The 22393-nt window shown below is 39.3% G+C and overlaps 1 protein-coding gene across 1 annotated transcript; it reads left to right on the top strand.

The window, feature by feature from the left end:
- Positions 1 to 1588: 1588 nt before the first annotated feature.
- On the top strand, positions 1589 to 17815 carry LOC119243982 (patched domain-containing protein 3-like). The gene is made up of 3 exons (XM_054694864.1): positions 1589 to 1745; positions 2893 to 3014; positions 17393 to 17815. The coding sequence occupies exons 1-3, from the start codon at positions 1620 to 1622 to the stop codon at positions 17565 to 17567; spliced, it is 423 nt and encodes a 140-aa protein (XP_054550839.1). The 5' UTR covers positions 1589 to 1619; the 3' UTR covers positions 17568 to 17815.
- The last annotated feature ends 4578 nt before the right edge of the window (positions 17816 to 22393 follow it).

The raw sequence follows: 22393 nt of genomic DNA, 5'->3' as shown, positions 1-22393 counted from the left end.
CAGTGGGTTGAGCCCCGCACTGTGGAGCTGTCCCTGGCCCCGGCCACCGGCAAGGGTCCCACATGACGGGGCAGAAGTCTCCTGTCTCGCCCGCTGCTCCCCTCAGCAGTGTATTACAGCCAGTCTGCCTGTTCTGCTCCCCGCTCTGTCTCTGGTGAATCCTCTCACCCTCCCGCGCATCTGGCCTGTACCCCAGTTCTTGAATAACAATAAACAAATCTAAAAAAATAAATAAATGAAATGAAAAGCCCCAGCAGGTCTTCACTCTGGGCTTCTCTGGCTTCCTTCTCCCTTTCTGTCCCAGCCTCTGCTTCTCTCCTCGGATATATCAACACCCCCGCCAGGCCACAGGCGGGAACCCCAGGACTGATAACAGTGTAGCAAATGCAGGCCCCTCAGGCAGGGAATACTAAGGGCAGGAACGCAGACCCGCCTGGAAACCACTTCCCCCCACTAGGCCAGCTGGAAAGACCCAGCTCTCCAGCAAAGTACCCCCTGGCATCCCCCCGCTGCATCCCGGCATGCACAGTGGAGGTCAAAGGTCGCAAGAGCAGTGACCTTTGGCACAGCCTCCCTGTGGATTCCTCCTGGAAGCTGCGGGGGGAGGGGACTGGGCGAAACATCCAGTCACTGCTTTCTCGGTCTCCTGTTGAACAACTGGTCGGTCCTTCCGGAAATGGGGGTCCATTCCTCCAAGGTTGCACCCCAAGGGGGGTTCGAGCAAGGGGATGCTTCAGGGGCTCAGAGGCCAGAGCAGGAGGACTGGCCCGAGCTGTGGTCTGAGAGCAGAGCAGATCCTCAGGGGGTGACTGGGCCCCAGCAGCTCCCCACCTCCACGGGCACCCAGAGCAGGTCCTGGTATCCAGTGAGGGGCAGGAGCCCGACCAGAGCCAGGCTTCGGGGACTTCCTCAGACCCACCCCGACAGCCGTCTGAGAGAGGGGATTCACCGGTCCCGGAAGCCCAGGAGCAGCAGCCACCCCCTGGGAGGCCCCGCTGCCACACCAAGCGCCTGGAGCAGCCCCTCTCCCGAGGCTTCCAGAGGATGGGGCTGGCTGTGGGCTCGCACCCCTGGCTCTTCCTGCTGGCGCCCCTGGTACTGACGGCTGTCCTGGGCACCGGTTGACGTACCTTCCCAGGGAGACTGAAGAGAGCCTGGAGGAGCAGTACACCTCTTTGGGCAGCCCCGGCAAAACTGAGCTGAGAATTGTGCAGGCACATTTCTCCAATAACAAGTTCCACCTCTTCTCCCCGTTGTGGTCCAGTGCGGAGGTCAACTTTGCCTCCATCCTGGTGATGTCCAACACTGCCAATCTGCTGGATCAAGTCATCTTCTCAGAAATGAGTCAACTGGACGAGGCAGTGCAGACGCTGACTGTGCCTTGGGAAGATGGAACCCAGGTCCTCTACCCTCAGGTGTGTGCCAGGTACCAGAGCACCTGCATGCCCTCCAACCCACTCCTGTTCATCTGGCAGAAGAATAACATCATGGACCTGAAAAGCACCACTTTCCCTATTTACAACATCTCTGCTGCGCCCCTCTACTTGGCCAACCTCTTGGGAGGAACAGTCCTAGGTCCCGGCGCAGGGACAAGCCACTTACTCCTGTAAGCCAAGACCATGTGGCTGCAGTACTACCTGAAGACCGCAGACCCCGAGGAAAGCCCGTGCAGCCAGAAGTGGCTGCTCGAGTTCCTGGACCAAATTCACGCCATTGAAAATTGCCTGGCCTTGCAGAACATCCAGGTGCCTGGGGCTGGGTTTAGAGGGAGGAGAAGGTGGGAGGGATATGACCTGTCCAGTGATGTGTCCACGCCTGGCTACTTGGTGGAGGCCTTGACTTGGAACCGGCTCTGCTCCACTCTCTTTGAAGTTTAAGCCAACTTTCTTCAAGGGACCCCAAGGGAAGTAGCCAGCATAGATATTGGGTTGCATTCTAGTGGGAAACACTCATTCTACACCCCAGGGTTGGGAGTGTTCAGGGCAGACATTGATCTTCAGGGTTCCTTTCGGTTTTCTAGCCAGAATGCTCTCACTTCACGTCTGCTGTTTCTGGAGCCCCAAAAACTTGCTTGGTGGCACTGGAAGAAAAAAACAAACCTTTAAGCTGATGTTCCCTAGTGTTTTAGAAAAACACAAATATCTCAGATTTCTCAAGTATTTTCTAGCATCCTGCCAGGCACCTCAGATGATGAGCAAACCTGCTAACACTTTTGGCCAGGCCTGGTGAGAGACACCTGGTGGGAAAAGGCTTTGAATACCAGGCCTTGCTGAAATTATACTTTGTACTTAAATAGCAAAAGATAGAAACCTACTCGTCATTTAGAAAAAGTCAAAATTTTGACAGTTATTAATGATTACACAGTATTATGAGAATTTGTATACTCAGGTATGTTAAACATTGGCTTATTTTTTTTAAAGATATATTCATTTTTTATACAAGCACCAGGTATAGTCAGATGCCGGGAGGGTCAGGGAATTCACCAGAGCAAGAGCAGGGAACAGAAGAGGCAGAATGACAAAATACACTGCTGAGGGGAGCAGCGGGTGTGGCAGGAGAGGTCTGTTGCGTCAGGTGGGACCCTCACTGGTGGCCTGGGATCTAACCAGCATGGCAGAGGCTGCCGACAGCTTCACAGCCCACCATGCAACCACTGTGCCACCAAGGGAGGCCCAAACATTGGATTTTTGAAAGAAATCTTAGAAAGCATGGCATGGATTGGTGGGGAAATTTTTTATTACCTTTATTCTAAAATCATAATTCACATATTTTAATCTTTTACCAAACTATAACATGTTTCAATCAATAAACTATAATATTTTGATACATCTTGTCACTCATACACAAATATTGATGTTAAAAATTATTTAACTGCGTGTATTTTTACGACAGGTGGTCTACTTTACATCACTTTCTAGGAAAATTGAATTTGAGGCGAGTGCTAGGACAGTGGTCCCTTTCTTTTACACGGCATACCTTCTGATCATATTATCTGCAATCATATCATGCTACAGGTAAAAATCTCTTATTAGTTTTTAAACTTAAAAATATTTGTTGTAAGATATTTAACGTAACACATGCCATCCCCACGGCTGCGTACTGTCGTGACTGTTTCCAATATCTTTTGTAAACCAAAGGAGGAACTCTGTGAGCAGTGAGCAGTGTCTCCTGCTGCCCTTCTCTCCTCCAGTCCTGATTAACCTTGACTCTGTTCTTTCTACGAATTTGTCTTTCCTAGGTTTTCATGTCAACAAAATCATACATTTTTTTGTACTGACTTATTTCACTTATCATACTGCTTCCAGGGTTTGTCCTTGTGCACGTGTGACAACTTCATTCCACTCTAATGGCTCTGTGCTCCATTGTATGTGTGCTCCACAATTCGGTTGCCCGCAGTCTTTTGTAGGCATGGAGTATTTACTTCTCTTGACAATCCTAACACTGCAAGGAACATGGTGCGCTCATATTAAGAGAGTCATTTACAAGTGGAATTGGTGGGTTGCATGAGAATTCCATAGTCAGCTATTTGAAGAACAATCACATTGTTTTCCAGAGTCTACACCATTTCCGATGCCACCAGCAGTAGATAGGGGCTCCAGTTTTTCCACAGTCTTCCTATAAACCAACACTCATTCTTTTCCCTTTTATCAATTTTACCTGTGTTAGTTGGTGTCAAGTGGTATCTCATTGTGGTGATGATTCGCATTTCTGTAAATATCTGATCATGTTGATTGTCTTTTCAATTGTTTATAGGCCTCGTATATCCTCTTTGGAGAAATGTCTATCCAAGTCCTTTGCCCTTCTTATAATTGGGTTGTTTGACCTTTTGTTGTTGACTCACGTTTTTCATTAGCACTTTGCATATTTCAGTTATTAAGCCCCTTACCAGCTATATGACTTGCTGATATTTTCTCCTTCTATTTAGACTGTCTCTTCACTTTCTTGACAATGGCCTGTAACGATTAACATTTTTTTTTTTTATTTTTTGATGAAATCCAACATATCTAATTTTTTTTTGTACTTGTATTTTTGGTATTATATCTAAGTGTCCATTCACAAGTCCAAGGTCATGCACATTGACACTGTGTTTCCAAGTTTTATGGTTTTAACTGTTTTATTTAGATTATTTATCAATGTCTATTTCAGTTCTGTTTATGGTATTTAGTAAGGTCCCAGCATCATCCTTGTGTATGTGAAGATACAGATTTCCAAAACCATTTATTGAAGAGACCTTTCCAGTTTGTTAGACTTACCACACTTGTCAATCAACTCACTATATTTATGAATTATTTCTGGACTCCCTATTCTATTCTGTCAGTCTGTATGTTTATTTGCATGCTAGTACCACATTGTTTTCATTACAGTACCACTTTCTAAGTTTTGAAATCTGGAAATCTCAGTCCTGCAACTTTTTCTTCTTTTTGGAGATTGTTTTGGATATCCTGGGCTTCTTGCAATTTCAAGTGAATTTGAGGGTTGGCTCTTCCATTTCTGAAAAAGAAAAAAGGAAATTGCAATTTCAATAAATATTGAGTTGGATCAGTAGATTGCTAGGTGATTGACATTTTAACAATATTAATCCTTCACATCAACTAAGGATGTTTTTTCTATTAAATTAGTTTTTTTTTAGTTTCTTTCACCAGTGTTTTCTAATTTTCAGTGTATACATCTTTTACCTCTTGGTCAAATGTAATCTTAAGAAATTTCTTCTTATAGATGCTATTTCAATAGAATTGCTTTCTTAGTTTCCTTTTGCAATTTCTTTATGCACATAAATAGAAACACAGCTGATTTTTGTAAGTTGTTCTTGTATCTTGTAGCTTTGTTGAATTTTTTGTAACTAGAAGTTTTCTTGTGGATGTATTGGAATTTTCATATCTGTGATTATGTACTCTGTGAAACAGGATACTTTTACTTTACTTCCTTTCCAGCTTGGATTCTTTTTATTCATTCCTTGACTAATGGCTCTGGCGAGCAATTCCAGCACAATGCTAAATCTGGTCAGCATCTCTAACTTTCAATTGTTTGTGTTGTGTGTGTGTTGGTTGGTTGGTTTTTTAGCTTTTCACCTCCAGAATTTGTTTTGTTCCTCTTAAGTTTTTCTATGTATATTATTATTTCATTCATATATTGTGTTCCCTGTCAGTGTTCTCCTTTCATATAAGGACTTGAGCAGTATTTCTCAATTAGGTTGTAGTACCAGTAAAAGCTTGTTTTTTATTGAAAATGACCACCACAATAAACCCGAGAATATGTTTCCTATGAAATCATGTAAATAACTTTGATTTTTCTTTTTGTATTTTGATTATTAATTTGAAGTAATTTAATAATTTGTTAATATTACAGTACCTCTTTTGTCTTTATTATTTTTTTTTTTTTTAATAGAGGCATGTTTTACTTATTTATTTATTTATTTGTTTGTTTTGTTTATACATGCACTGGGTACAGTCAGAAGTGCGGGAGGGTGAGAGAATTCACCAGAGCCAGAGCGGGGAGCAGAGCAGGCAGAAGGACTGAAGTACACTGCTGAGGGGAGCAGCGGGCGGCAGGAGAGGTCTGCGCGCCATGTGGGACCCTCCTCCGGTGGCCGGGGAGCAGCCGGGGATTGAACCAGGGCCGCAGAGGCCGCGGGCAGCTTCGCAACCCAGCGCTCAACCGCTGCACCACCGGGGAGGCCCCTCTTTTGTCTTTAATGTTACTCTTTTTACTTCCTGTTTAATCCCTTTTTAGAAAATTATGGGTTAGAAGATTTTACATAAAAACAATAGGTTTTGATATTCTTTCTATTTGGCTATTTACTATTTGCCTGAAAATAAATCTTTTATTTTTATAGGCCTGTAAAGAAACATCTAATGAGAAGAAGGTATAGTAAAGAATAAATAATGACAAAAATTACTCTGCATTAAAAATGCATTTTAAAAGCTATAAGGAAAATATAAAGTCTTACTTCATTGTAAAAACATTTACTTTAAGGGCCTACCCTGGTCGCAGCGGTTGTGCGCTGGGCTCCAAAGCTGCCCGCAGCCTCTGAAGCGCTGGCTCCATCCCGGGCTGCCAGTGAGAGTCCCACATGGCACACAGACCTCTCCTGCTGTGCCCACTGTTCCCCTCAGCAGTATATTTCCTCCCCTGGCTGTTCTGTTCCCTGCTCTGGCTCTGATGAATTCTCTCACCCTCCCGCACTTCTGACTGTACCCAGTGCTTGTATAAATAAATAAATAAATCTTTTAAAAATGTTTACTTTAAAAATAATTTATAAATAATAATTATCTATAAAGTCATCCTTTTCATAAAAGTCAGTCCCTTTAAGGAGTACCTGTGTTTTTTGCTATTGTAAAGGTGAATATTTATCACCTCTGTACACTTAGCATATTTATCGATAGTTACCGGACATTCTGAAATATTTTTATTTCTATGTCAAGCAGGAAATCAAGCCTATGGATGATTCTGATGACATAACTCAGATATCTGAAATAGCCTCAACGGGTTGTGACTCGCTTTACTCTGAACATGAGAATTGTAGGCTGTTAATGGAACTTTGCATTAATTGTAAAGGAAGGAGCATTGTTTAATTATAAAGTCTTAATACATATACTATAGCGTCACATGCACACTTTGTCTAGTACTGCACTGTAGAGGATAGATCTGTTCTCATGTTATTCATCTCAGAAATGTTGTATATTGAGATGAACTGAGAGCTATTGTTTACTTCCAGCCAAAGAGCTATGAGAATCCCCACTGTACTTTTTGTTGACTCTGCTCTCTCCTAGGCCTTTCATCGAAGTCAGATTCCCATTATTTCCCTCCTAGAATACTGAAATATCCTCATATCTGTTTTCCCTGGCATTATACCTCTGGAAACCTTGTTCTGTACTGCAACTATAATTGTTATATATATATATATATATATATATATATATATATATATATAATATTCAGATCGCATAATGTTACCCATTCCTTAAAATCCAGCTGGTATCTCTCAATGCTCTAAGGTTAAAGGCTACCATCCACTAGGTGCATAGGTGCATTTTGTGTTAATCCATGTCTTTTTCTCATCTGTGTCTCAGTGACTGAGTCGTCTTTTCTACAATAAGACTTTTTGTTTTCAACAGCTTTAGTTAGGTAAACGACACCTATAGAAAATGTGTAATTTAATAGTTTTGACATAGGTATACAAAGATGAAACCATCCTCACAATCAAGATAGTTGACTCATCTATCATCCCTCAAAGTCTCCTCAAGCCCTTTTATAGTCCCTTCTTAAGAAACTACCAAATTATTTTCTAAAGGGCTTGTACCATTTTCCATTCCCACCCAAAGCTTATGAGAGTTCTAGTTCCTCCATATCTTCAACAATACTCAGTGTTGGCAGGTTTGTTTGGTTTATATTTTTAAGACTTATTTATTTATACAAGAACTGGGGTACAGTCAGAGGCACAGGAGGGTGAGAGAATACACCAGAGACAGCAGGGAGCAGAACAGGCAGACAGACTGAAGACATTGCAGAGGGGAGCAGTGGACGAGGCAGGCGAGGTCTGTCATGCCATGTGGGAATCTTCCTGGCTGGCCAGTAATTGAACCCATGCTGCAGAGGCTTCGGACAGCTTCACAGTGTGGTGCTCAACCTGCTGCGCCACCTTGGAGGCCTTGTTGTCAATTTTTTAATGTTACCATTCTGATAGGTGTCCAAATATTTATTTTATTATGGTTTTAGTATGCATTTCCCAAATAACTAATACTATTGATCATGTTTCTGTGTGCTTATTTACCATCTGCATATCTTCTTTAACTGTGTCTAAATCTTTAATCATTTAAAAATTATGTTGTGTGTTTTATTAGTTGAGTTTTGAGAGTTCCTTGCATTTTCAAAATATAGTTTCTTGATCAGCTCTATTTTTACAAGAATTTTCTTCCAGTCTGTGACTTGCCTTTCATTTTCTTAACACTGTCTTTTTTATAATCTAAACTGTATTTAATAATATAACATTTTTAGTAAGTCAGCAACAAACAGACTTTAAGTCCAAGACATAGCTGTTTTGTGATAGTAACAAATGATAGAAGTAAACATCAAAAAGACTAGAGAAAGAACAGCAAAGAGAAATAAGGCAGCAAGGAAGAATGGGAAAGAAGGGCAGTCAGAGAAAAAGAGAAAGATACATTAGAGGCATGAATCATTTATTTTATTTTTTCTTTTTCTTTTTTTTCTTTTTTTTTAATTTAAATTATTTTTTTTTTAAGTCAAGATGATAACTTTATTTCAGATTTTTTTTTTTTTTGGCCATATGCATATATATTTTTTTGTTTGTTTTTTTTTTTTTGGTTTTCCAAAAAAGATGAGTGCTGTTTATTTCTTTGGTTGAATTTAGAACCCAGTAAAACTGCTCTACATTCTGTAGCTACTGACACTAATACACATTTTTTTTCCTTTTGATAATTTTGATCACTTGCCATCTGCCATTTATTCTTTTTTTTTTAAATAATAAATTTTATTTTTATCTTCCCCCATACAATTGCAAACGCCCCATTCTGACCCCAATCCTTCCCCTCCCGTCCCCACCCCCAAAAAAGTGTCTCTGGTTCATAGTTTTTTGTTGATTTTCATTTTCACTTACTTATATTCATTTTCCTGGTCCCTTATTTAAGTTTTCTAGATTCCTGCTATGAGTGAGACATCCTTAATTTTGCCTTTACCCTCAGTGATGAGACCCTTTGACAATATGTAGGAATACTATTCTTTCATCTACCGTTGTCCCTTAAAATCTTTTAAACTTTTATCTCTGTTTGGTGTATAAATGCAAATGTTGTTTCAACATTGAAAATCTGACATTTCTTGGATTTCTCTCTCTCATTTTTTGGATAAAGATTTTATTTATGCTTTCCAGAGCTACGGTGCAGGCCAGAGATACAGGGGTTAGGAGAATTCACCAGAGACAGAGTGGGGAACAGAATTGGCAGATCTACTGAAATACCCTGCTGAGGGGAGCAGCGGGCATATCAGGAGAGGTCCACTGTGCCATGTGCGTGGCTCCCTGGCCAGGGATTGAACTTGCATTGCAGTGCCTATGGACTGCTTCATAGTGCTGTGCATAAACCCTTGTGCCACCAAGGAGGACCTCTCTCTATTCTTATTATGGCTTGCAAACAATTTTTTTCCAGACTCATCTCTTTCTTGTAATACCTTATCAAATGTTGTTATTCACCTGTAACACCAACAGCTAACGCTGTCTTCCCATCTCTCCCCAGAGCTACATATTCCTTCCTGAGTAGCCTGTCTTCCAAGCACCCATATGTTTGCCAGGTATGTCGCCACTGACATACATCATTAATTCACATCCATTTTCTCAACACCCTCACTTTTTAGCATCTGACTTAACTTTCTCACTTTATGTCAGGTCAAGCTGAGCTTGGGCCCTGTGACAAAAAATGGCAAACCCTTGGAGGCTTAAAATTAAACATTTTATCACTCTCACAAAGTCCAAGGCTGATGGGGGCGTATCCATGTTGCCACCACTTCTTCAATCTGGTGAGTTTGTCCCACTAATAGGGACCTCGATTCTTTGAGAGAAGGCAAAAGAGAGCAAAGTCAAGAAGAGAAAGAACCAGTGGGAAACTCTGAAGGCCGCAAAAGTGCTTTCCTCTGCCTCAGAACCCATCACACTGCACTGTGGACCCTCTCACTATGAGGGAGGAAGATATACAGACACAACGTGTTTGACAATGAGAGAAGAACCAGGGACTAGGGGGCACTAGAAATATTATTCTGAGTAGGTATTACAGTCTCCAGGTTACAGAAGGGGAAACTGAGCCTCAGGAATAGTAAGATGATCTCCCCAAGAATAAGATTGCCACTTAGTCAGTGACAAAACCCAGAATCAAACCCAGGTCAGTCTTTTATTCTCCCCTGTGACCTAGTTCTCCCAATGCACTTACTTGTTATATCATTTAAAATATTGTAACACCCATGTATATTATCTCTATGTATAAAATACATAGAGAACCCCAAAAACTTCACAGAAAAACTAATTAAACTAATCGATCAGTTTTCTAAACTGGCAGGATACAAAATTAACACACAAAAATCAGTAGCCTTCCTATACACAAAAAATAAATCTGAAGAAGAAGAAATCAAGAAAACCATTCCTTTTATAATTGAAACAAACAAAAAAATCAAATACTTGGGAATAAACCTAAAAAAAGAGGTAAAGTACCTATACAAAGAAAACTATAAAACACTGTTAAAATAAATAGAAGTAGACATAAAGAAATGGAAAGACATACCCTGCTCATGGATTGGAAGAATAAACATTATCAAAATGGCTATGCTACCAAAAGCAATCTATGGATTCAATGCTATTCCAATTAAAATTTCAATGTCATTCTTCAGAAAAATAGAAAAAAAATGATGAAATTCTTATGGAACCACCAAAAACCCTGAATATCCAAAACCCTCCTGAAAAAAAAAAAAAAAAAAAAGAGAGAATGGAGGCATCACACGCCCAGAATTCAAACTATACTACAAAGCCATAATAATCAAAACTGCATGGTATTGGAACCAGAACAGATACACAGACCAGTGGAACTGAACAGAAAACCCAGAGATAAACCCACAGATTTATAGTCAACTAACATTTGACAAAGGAGCAACAAATATGCACTGGAGCAAAGAAAGTTTGTTCAATAAATGGTGCTGGGAAACCTGGGTCGCTACATGAAAAAGAATGAAGCTTGACTACTACCTCGCCATGCACAAAAACTAACTCAAAGTGGATTAAAGAACTAGACATAAGACCTGAAACCATAAAATATATAGAAGGAAATATAGGTGAAACACTACATGACATGCACCTCAAAGACATCTTTACAGACACATCACCCAAAGCAGTGATAGTGAAGGCAAAGATAAAGAGCTGGGACTACATCAAATTAAAGAGCTTCTGCACAGCAAAAGAGACAATAACAAAAACAAAGAGAAACCCCACCAACTGGGAGAACATTTTTGCACACAACACGAATGATAAAGGACTGATCACAAAAATCTACAAAGAGCTGATGAGACTCAACAAAAACAAAGAAAATAATCCAATCAAAAAAAGGGGCAGAATAGCTAAAAAGAAACTTCACCAAAGAGGAAATGCAAATGGCCAATATGCATATGGAAAAAATGTTCAACACCACTTGCAATCAGGGAAATACAAATCAAAACTACTGGTGTGATACCATCTCACACCAGTGAGAATGGCACACATTAAAAAAACTAGCAACAACAAATGTTGGCAAGGATGGGGAGAAAAAGGAACTCTCCTTCACTGCTGGTGGGAGTGCAAACTGGTCCAACCCCTATGGAGAGCTATGTGGAGATTCCTCAACCTTCTAAAGATAGAGCTTTCATATGATCCAGCAATTCCACTCCTAGGTATTTACCCAAAAGATACAGAATCAGTAATTCCAAAGGGCAGCTGCACCCCCATGTTTATAGCAGCACTATTTACAATAGCTAAGCTATGGAAACAACCCAAATGCCCAAAAATAGATGACCGGATCAAGAAGATGTGGTACATATACACCATGGAATATTACTCACCAATCAAAAAATATAATCACATGCAATTTGCAGCAATATGGATGGAGTTGGAAGGGATCATGCTCAGCAAAATAAGCCAGAAAGAAAAAGAAAAATACTGGATGGTATCACTCATAGCAGGAACCTAGAAAACCTAAATAAGGAGCATTGGGGTGCTTTGTACCTTAGAGGCTGCAATGCAATGATTTAGGAAGAACCCATGAGTGAAACAAAAACCAGGATTTCTCTCGCAGGAATAATTCTCCTGAAACCCTGAATGAAGAAGTGGTCGATATAGGGGATTCCTTGGTGTGAATGGAAGTTTTGGGAGAAACAAGAAAGTTATTTGATGGAACATTAGTTGAGAAGATGAAAATTACCAGTTGATCTTAAAATACCAGCTGCATAAAAATTTGCAGCTGCATAAAAATTTGCAGCGGTATAAAAAGATCCTGAAGCATTGTGTGTCTGGGTACACCTCCCTTAAAATTCAGGGGTTTAAAAAAATTTGAAATCTTTAAAACATAAAGACATCAAGTAAAATTCAAAAGTTTTTGCCTAAATTCTTATATATCTTTTCATTACTAATAAGTTTTTCATTTTTTTTAAAACACCTCAAAATCATTTTCATGATTTAAGTCAGCTTTAAAAGTACCAAAAATGTTTGAAAAACTCACTCCAAAGCTTATCCTGTAGAAATTACGATAATTGCATTAGGTGAATATTATTTCAAATATGTATGCATCCGATGCGTAGTATCTAGAACAAAGTAATTAAAATAAATGATTTGCCACTGCTTGAAATATAAACATTAGTAACATTATATATATTTTAAAGTATATATTTATAGCTAAACCCATCTCCCAGAAATGCTTAATATGTTAATATATATTTATATCATTTTATATAAATATATCATATTTACATAATATATTTATATGATATTATATAATATATATATCCACAATGTATTGCATTAATAATATATGATATATTGATGCATATCATATATAAATATATATTGATATATTTATATGTAATATATAAAATATATAATATAAATATAGTATATATTAATGTAGTATGTGTGTATATATGTATATACATTTTTTCTAAATATTTTGGGGAGATGGGTTTAGCTAGAACCATCCTTTTCAAACTGAATTAGAACTTTCTGCTTCTGGGCCTCCCCTGTTGGCGCAGGCAGTTGAGCGCAGCGCTGTGAAGCTGTCAGCAGCCTCAGCAGTGCAGGTTCAATCCTGGCCGGCAAGGGTCCCACATGGCGCAGCAGACCTCTCCTGCCTCGCCAGCTGCTCCCCTCAGCAGTGTATTTCGTCAGTATGCCTGTTTTGTTGCCCATTCTGTCTCTGGTGAATCCTCTCACACCCTCACCCCTGCCCTTCCGCTACATCGCATCTAGCCTGTACCCCGATTCGTGTATAAATAAATCTTAAAAAAAAAGAACTTTCTGGTTCTTTTATTACTTTGCCCTTTGAGGTTTTGCTATGGATTGGTCTTTCCCTGCTTTGGTTATTGTTATTACTATTATTATTTAGGTGTTAGTAGGAGAGAAATGTAGTCATGCTTTTCACGTTGCTATCTGTTCTCAACAATGCTTTCTCTGGCTTGCAAAGAGAATAAGATAATTTATCTTGTTGGGGCATATGGTCAGTATATCTCAGATTTGGAGAAAATGGAACCATTTGTGTTTACTATAAAATGATTCCTTGATTACTAATATGCAATGCCACATAGATGGATGGACAGATCTGTTATCAACATTTCTTAGGTAAATTTTGGCTTCTCTGGTCAAATTATCTATATAGGAGATACTCCAGAGAAACAGAACCCCAAAGAAACCATAATAGTTTACAATGAATGAGGGTGTGTTTGATGTGCTTTGGGGTGGCCTTCAAGGTCTGGGATGCCTGAAGAATGATGAGGAGTCAGGCACTTTCAAGGGCCAGGATGGGATGCCTTATTAAGGTGAACTGTTTGAGTTTGTTCATCTCCTCCTGAAAGGATTCCCAGGTGGGCCAACACTAAAATGTGAATTAATCTGGAAGACTCAACTATGAGGAAGACCGATTGAGGCAAATGCAGCCAGGTGAGGAGACTTAGCATTAAAAGTCAAAATCCTAACATATTAATTTGATCTGTACATGTTTACTGAGACTTACTGTGGAGAGACTTTCTGTCTTCAGATATTCTCACTTTTATTAATCTTTCTACATGAATTTTTATTATCTTATTTTATTTTATATAATTCTTACATCATTTTTCATTTTTTGCACAGTGTATGCATTTGTACGGGGAATATAACCAAAATGAAAATGCTACATGAATGTTTTTAAACTGTCTCAAATCTTCATTGGCTGAGGTGAGGTAGAAATGAACATATATTGTAACATTATGCCATTGCTTGTTCATAATGTGTTTTTAAGAAGCAAGTGATCTAACTTTGGGTAAGTGCCAATGTGTTTGAGTGTTAGCTGGGGGCCCACACAGATCATCACTTCTTCCAATAACGAGTCTTTTTGACCATTGACTGACACCACCATGTTACTTTTGGTGCTCTTTTTGAAAAAAAGGAAATTTGGACTCAACTTTGAAAAAGTTGTTAGCAAAATGTCATTTAATCTTGGTGGTGGGGCAATGAGGCAGAACGTTTTGCATGTTTGCAAAATAAGCTTCATTTTGATGCATTTGGATTTACTGATTATATTAATTAACTTAACAGAAAGTGATCCTTAATTGATTCTCTGATAGAACAGGGACTTGAATATCAGGGTAAGGACTATAGAAAAAGTTAGCTTACTGGTATGCAAATTCACATATTAGAAATGGTCCTCTGAAAACAAATGAAATTTCACGATGAGGTATAGTGATTCATATTTCCCTCAGAAAGCAGAATTCAATTTTTTTTTTTTATAAATCATTCTTTGTTTTTCAGTTTTTATTTATAAGCTATCTATTTTTTGAGATATTCATTCATTTTAAGATATCCATTCATTTATTTAGTAAAAATATACCAAAATTAATTTTTCTACCTAAGATATTTAAGTTAGACATCATAGGAAACATGAAAGGAGTCACATATTAAATACTGGTCTTCAAGATTTATTTTCTTAGAACATCCTCAGCTATTTTTTTTTAACTGTAATATCTTCAATGATATTTTACAGTCAATGTAAAATGTAATCTAATACCTTTGTAGACTTTTTCCACTACCCATACAAATTGAAGTCTAAGCACTTTTATGTAATTTTTTTAAAGATTTATTTATTTATTTATACAAGCACTGGGTACAGTCAGAAGCACGGGAGGGTGAGAGAATTCACCAGAGCCAGAGCAGGGAGCAGAACATGCAGACTGATGAAGTACACTGCTGAGGGGAGCAGCGGGTGGCAGGAGAGGTCTGCGCACCATGTGGGACCTTTGCCGGTGGCTGGGGATCGAACCGGTGCGGCAGAAGCTGCGGACAGCCTTGCAACCCAGCGCTCAACTGCTGCACCATCAGGGAAGCCCTGCTATTCTTTTCTTTTATTTTATTTTTTATTTTCCTGCTTGGCTAATCATGCACCATGGGGCAGCACTGAATACCTAGATGGACATTTTTGTGGATTGTTCAAGTTTATAAACCCCGTGGAACTTGAATTACCTATTACCAACAGTCAATTTATCACACAGGGAAATGTGCAAATTTCCAGCAAGGAATAAACAAAAAGTGTATCATATTGAGCATGTCACATATAAAATTTAGTTGACTAGTAAAAGTTAGGTTAATAGTGATTTGGGGTTGTCTTCTAGACCTTACATAGAAGGTTTTTTGTTTTGTTTTCTTCTGTTGTGAATATTTTATTTTTGTGGATAGGAGGCAGGTGTGCACTAGATCAAAAGTTAGCGGGAGCAGTAATCTACATATCTTAACCAACATAGCTACTTCAGGCCATAATTATGAGAGCCACACAGAACAGGTTTACACCTATGTTTCTTGGTCCTTCATGCATCTAAAATAGAGTCTGAGGCTGCATAGTGTCTATGAATGCATGTGTAATGTCTGTTTGATAAGTGTCTTCCTCCACCCTGAGGACTTTTATAGGCAATTTGCATTTCACTATAAGAGAAAGCAGTTGGAGAGGAGTGTGAAAATATCCCTGTTCTACAGATGGCACTCCTCATTAGTCTTGAACATACACATGTGCAAGGATTGTTTTATCTTAACTAATACAGCCACCAAAAATGCTATTTTTAGAGGTGAATTCACAGTTTGGTTGGGTTGCAATAATTATCAGAATTTCTCTGATGATAGATGAAGTACTCATTTGAACTCCTGGTTGCACAGTGACTTTAAGATACTGGGAAGGAAATTTCCTTTTGCACTGAACTATCCACAAAAGTGGATTGTAATAACTCTATAATGTGATCAGTCTGATTTTTAAATAACTCAAAAGACATATCAAGGGGTGTAGAGCCAGAGCTGTGTGTGTACTTCTCATCCGTGGAACACCTCCTGTGCAGTAATATGTAGATGAAAGCACCTGTGTATGTGATCCAGAAGAGCTGTGGGTATAAAACAAAAGCCTCCAAAGAGAAAAGAAGCTAATTGTGCTTAAGAAAACAATGGATGGGGCCTCCCTGGTTGTGCAAGGGGCTAAGCACTGAACTGTGAAGCACTGCGCAGCAGGAGTTCAATCCCTGGAAGGCCAGGGAGCCACCCACATGGTGCAGCAGACCTCTCCTGTCTTACCCACTGCTTCCCTCAGCAGTGTATTTCACAGTCGGCCTGTTCTGTTCCCCCTCTGTCTCTGGCAAATCCTTTCAATCCCTGCATCTCTGGCCTGTACCCCAGTTCTTGTATGCATAAATAAATAAACTATTAAAGGGAAAAAAAAAGCAATGGATAATGGTGGAGGACTACAGATGCCATGGTGGGGGTGTGGTGTGGAAACACACACCTGAAGAGGTGTGACTCTGTACCTCTGAATCATGTGCAGTGTTGAATACCAATTAACTTAATAAAAATAAAACAATTAAAAAAACCAAAAATGCATATATTGATATCAACAATAAAATCTTGTCAGAAAATGTCAAGAGCCTCACAATAAACTTAGTCTGAATTTTATGAGTCTAACTTCAAGTTTAATATTAATTTCTCAATCTGCAGAAAGGTAAATGAAAAAAAAAATTCCTATTGAATAATTGGTGGTATAGGAAATATTTATATTTTAGGGGTCCTCCGGGCAGCTCAGGAGTTAAGATCTCAGTGCTATCAAGCTATTGTCAGCCTCTGCAACATTAGTTCGATCCCTCGCCAGGGAGCTGACCCACATGGTGCAGCAGACCTCTCCTGACTCACCTGCTGCTCTCCTCAGCAGTGTATTTCAGTAGATCCATCTGTTCTGCTCCCCACTCTGTCTCTGGTAAATCCTCTCACCCTCCACACCACTGGCCTACACCTCAGTTCTTGTGTGCATAAATAAATAAAACAAATCTTTTAAAAAAGAAACATTTATATTTCAGATTTCATGGAGAAGCAACTCCAGATCTCAGCACTTCTCAAATCTTTGGACTTCCTGCCCCTTCACAGTCTTAAAAGTTGTTGAGGATATCAGAGAGCTTTTGTGTGTGAGGGTTGTATCTATAAATATTTACCCAACTGAAAATTGAAGCTGGTAATTGGTTTCAAATGATTATTAAATAATTTAAAAATAACAATAACAAAACCCATACTGACATACATAATATTTTAAATAGAAAAATAAAAAAATAGTAAAATAATGTAACTTACGTTCATTTTTGCAAATCTCTTTAATGAATGATGTAACAGAAGACAGCTGCTTTTGGAATTTGTGGAATTTGCACAATGTCAAAGGATGCATCAGAGAGAGATCAACATGGCAGAGGAGAAATGCTGTAAGTCCTCCAATAAAAAAAAAAAAGTTAATAGGGAGGAAAAATGGCAGATCCCTGCGAGAACTGGGAAGCGGAAGATAAATGGGTGACTCTGGCAAACTTCACCAAGAAGAAAGTTGCCATAAGAGGACAAGAAGGGAGGAAAGCTCAGAAACTGGCTACCCTCCCCCACCCACAAAGTCAGCACTCTCTGTCCAACAGAAAGGAGGAAAACAAACAAACAAGCAAAAACAACCAACAAGAACAAACAACACATCAAGCGGGACTGTGAGTGGAAAGGAACTATTTCAGGCATTTCACCCTGTGAACTGGAACTGTGGAAAACTGGGCAGGAATCACTGCGGAGGTGAGTGAACAGCTCTTGCATCATTAGAGGAAGATAAAGACTCAGTGGAGACCTACAAATAGCCCAAGACCAGCCAGTAAGCTTGTGCGGAAAAGCAGTGCACTTGAAAAGCATACACAGATTGCAGATCCCAGCTGCCCACGTCCCAGCGCCTGTGGGGAGATATGCAGGAGCCCTCATTGAGGTGAATGTCCTTCACTGAGTAATCAGAAACCAGGCTCCTGGACAAGGAGCAGGGTGCAAAAGGTGCCATTTCTGTGGACACTGAACTGGGCTGCAGCCGGCATCCTGGATCTAAGAGCTTCGGAACTGAGAGCACAAAATTCGGGGTGCAGGATCTTCACGACAGTGGGACACAGGACAGACCCAGCAACCCCATGCCTTTGAGGCGCTCCACACCACTCCGACTCTGTTCCCCTGGGCCCATGGGGGAAAAGACAGTTCTGGAAGGACACTAGAAAAGATCTCTGGCGCCACCTAATGACCAGAAAAAAAAAAAAAAAAACATCAACATCCTGATAGTTGGAAACCAGGGATCCCAAAAACACCCTCAGGCTCCGAGAGAGGGTGGGCAGCACAAACCGGGGTAAGGAGAGAAATAAGGCATGGAGCAAGACCCCATCCTAAACCTGAGAGCCAGCCGCAGGATCCGGGGCATGGGATGTGCCATAACAGCGGGAACTGCACAGGGTGGACAGCCAGCATTTTGGATCTGATAGCCCTGCAACTGAGACCTAGAGTGCAGAAGTCAGGACATGGAATACAGAAACCTGTGGGCACAGCACCGGTGAACACGGAGCCGACGCAGCACCCAGCTTGAATAAGAGCCCCTTTGTTGAGGTGCTCACCTTGGTAACCCCCTCCCTCCATTTCTCAGAGAACCACCGGGAAAAAGCACAGGTCAGCAAGTACGGATCTCTGGCGCCACCTTGTGACCAGAACAAAATCACCAACTAGTTGATTCCTTGTTGGAACAGTAAATACAGAGAGAGGGAACTGTAAGTGACAGTGCCCAGCAACACACCATCAACACCCTGGTGGAGTTTAGGCCTACCAGTGCTGGTCTCTGTCTGGTAAACAGTTTCCAGAACCCCTAAAGGAGCACTCCAGAGCGACGCCTGCCAAAACCAGTGGTACAATGTCCCAACACATAGAACTAATTAGAAAGCTAACAACAGGGAGAAGAAAACATAACAATAACCAAGTAAGGCCGCAAGAGAACACACCACAAAAAGAAATAAGGTCACCAGAGCTCAACAATGACATGGAAGAACTCGGCCTATTAGATAGAGAATTAATGATCATCATGATTAAAAAGCAGAAAGAAAACCAAAAGGAAAAAAATGATTTGAGACAAATAATCACTGAACTGAAGAATGAAATTGAGACATTAAGAATGGAAAGAAAAGAAACACAGGAGATTAAAAGATTACTAGAGGAGCTAAAGAACTCTGGGGAAAGCAATGAAAACAGAATCAATGAAATGGAAGAACAGATCAGTGGTATTGAAGATACAGAAATAAAAAGAGCCAAAAGAGAAAAGGAGAGAGAAGTGCAAATGAAGCAGTATGAGGAGACTCTTAGACAATTATCAGGCTCCATGAAGAGAGGAAATGTAAGAGTCATAAGCATTCTGGAAGGTGAGGAGAAAGACAAAGGAACTGAGAAATTATTCAAGAAGATAATTGAAGAAAACTTCCCAAGCATGAAAAAGGAGATGAATATAGACATACAAGAAGTGAGAAGAACTCTCAATTACCACAATGAGAAGAAAACTACAGCAAGACACCTAATAGTAAAGATTACAAGAGTCCAAGATAATGAAAAAATAATGAAACTGGAAAGGGGGAAGAACCAGATAACTTATAAGGGAAAACCAATCAAGTTAACTTCAGACTTCTCTGAAAAAAATTATGGGCAAGAAGAAACATCAAGGCAGCAAATGCCAACCAAGAATACTTTATCCTGCAAAGCTCTCCTTCCTCTATAAAGAAAAAAATATGGACCTTCTCAGACAAACAGAAATTCCAGAAAGTCATTACAACTAAACCCCCCACTCCAAAAAATTCTACAAGAAGTCCTAAAGCCAAAACCAACAGAGGGATAAACAAGAAGAACAGTATAAAGCAAGGAATAAAATCACAAAAAAGACAATCAAAATGAAAAACACAGATGCCAACATACCAATATTAACTCTAAATGTGAATGGATTAAACTCATCAATAAAAAGACACGAAGTAGCAGGCTGGATGCAAAAACAAAATCCAACCTTCTGCTGTCTCCAGGAAACACATTTAGCCACAAAATGTAAACATAGATGGAAAGTAAAAGGTTGGAAACAATCTGGCAAACAAAATGACCAAAAAAGAAGGCAGGAAGAGCTATACTTATATCCGATGAAATAGACTTCAAATTAAAAGAGGTATAAAGAGACATAGATGGACACTACATTATGATCAAGGGGACAATACATCAGGAAGATACAACACTTGTCCACATATACTCACCAAATGAAGGGGCACCAAAATATATTAGATAATTATTACCAGCTCTGAAAACAGACATTAAAGAAAATACATATATACTGGGAGACTTCAACACACCACTCTCACTGATGGACAGATCAACGAATAAACAGACAAAAAATAAACAAAATCACTAGAGCCCTAAATAAATACATAGAACTCATGGACTTAACAGACATCTATAGGACACTGCACCCAAAAAAATACGGGTACATATTTTTCTCAAGTGCACATGGATCATTCTCCAGAATCGATCACATACTGGGCCTCAAGAAAAACATCTACAGATATATGAGGATCAAAATCATTCCAACTATCTTCTCCAATCATAAAGGCATCAAGCTAGAAATAAATAATGAAAGGAAAACAAGGAACCCTCCCACTTCATGGACATTGAAATCCACACTACTGGAAGAACACTGGACTAATGAGGGGATCAAGGAAGAGATTAAAAAATACTTTGAGTTGAATGACAAGGAGGATATCACTTTCCAGAATTTATGGGATGGAGCAAAAGCAGTAATAAGAGGAAAATATTTAGCAATACAGGCTCACATCAACAAACAAGAAAGAACTCAAAGAAACAACCAAATCTCACATCTCAAAGAGCGAGAAAAAGAACAACAAAAAACCCTACAGCCAGTAGGTGAAAGGAAATAATAAAAATCAAAGCAGAAATAAACAAATTGGGGATTAAAAAAACAATCCAAAAGATCAATGAAACCAAAAGTTGGTTCTTTGAAACAATAAACCAAAATAGACAAACCTCTAGCCAGGCTCACAAAGAAAAAAATGAGAGAAAACCCATATAAATAGGATTACAAATGAACGAGGAAATATCACCACAGTCTCAGTAGAAATCAAAAGAATAATCAGAGATTACTATGAACACCTATATGCAAAAAAATCAACAACCTAGAAGAGATGGACAAATTCCTAGAACGATATAATCATCCAAAGCTGGACAAAGAAGAAATAGAACAACTAAACAGACCAATTACAAGTAGAAAAATTGAGGCAGTAATCAAAGCGCTCTCCAAAAAAAAAAAGGCCAGGCCCAGATGGCTTCACAAATGAATTCTACCAAACGTTCAGCAGTGAATTACTGCCTGTCCTACACATACTCTTTCAAAAAATTGAAAAAGAAGGAATACTACCAAATACGTTCTACAAAGCCAATGTTACACTAATACTAAAACCAAACAAAGACAGCACACAAAAAAAAGAAAATTACAGGCCAATCTCCCTAATGAACACTGATGCAAAAATCCTCAACAACATCCTTGCCAACAGAATCCAACAATGCATCAAAGGGACAGTACACTATGATCAAATGGGATTCATCCCAGGGGCACAAGGATGGTTCAACATACAAAAATCAGTAAGTGTAATCCAACACATCAACAAAAAGAAAAAAAAAAACATATGATCATATAAATAGATGCTGATAAAGCATTGGGCAGGTCCAACATGATTTATGATGAAGGCCCTTGAAGTTCTCGGGATAGAAGGAACATACCTTAACATGATAAAAGCCATATGCGATAAACCCACTGTCAATATTATTCTCAATGGTGAAAAGCTGAAGGCCTTTCCTCTAAGATCAGGGACAAAACAAGGATGTCCTCTCTCACCACTGCTCTTCAATGTAATACTGGAGGTCCTAGTCAGGGCAATAAAACAAGAGAAAGACATACAAGGAATCCAAATAGGAAAGGAAGAAGTCAAACTATCACTATTTGCAGAAAATATGATAATATACATAGAGAACCCTAAAAACTCCTCAGAAAATCTACTCAAAATAATCAACCAGTTCAGTAAAGTAGCAGGATACAAAATTAACACGCAAAAATCAGTAGTCTTCCTATACACAAACATTCAATCAGAAGAAGATGAAATCAAGAAAACCATCCCTTTTATAACTGAAACAAAAAAAAATCAAATATTTGGAAATACACCTGACAAAAGAGGTGAAAGACCTATACAAAGAAAATTATAAAACACGGTTAAAAGAAATTGAAGACGACACAAAGAAATGGAAAGA

This window comes from Talpa occidentalis, unplaced genomic scaffold (assembly GCF_014898055.3).
Source record: "Talpa occidentalis isolate TD23 unplaced genomic scaffold, MPIMG_talOcc4v2.1 talOcc4.14, whole genome shotgun sequence".
In the NCBI taxonomy this organism is placed as follows: Eukaryota; Metazoa; Chordata; class Mammalia; order Eulipotyphla; family Talpidae; genus Talpa; species Talpa occidentalis.
Note: the sequence above shows the minus strand (reverse complement) of the source record. Positions and strands in the feature narration are given on the sequence as shown.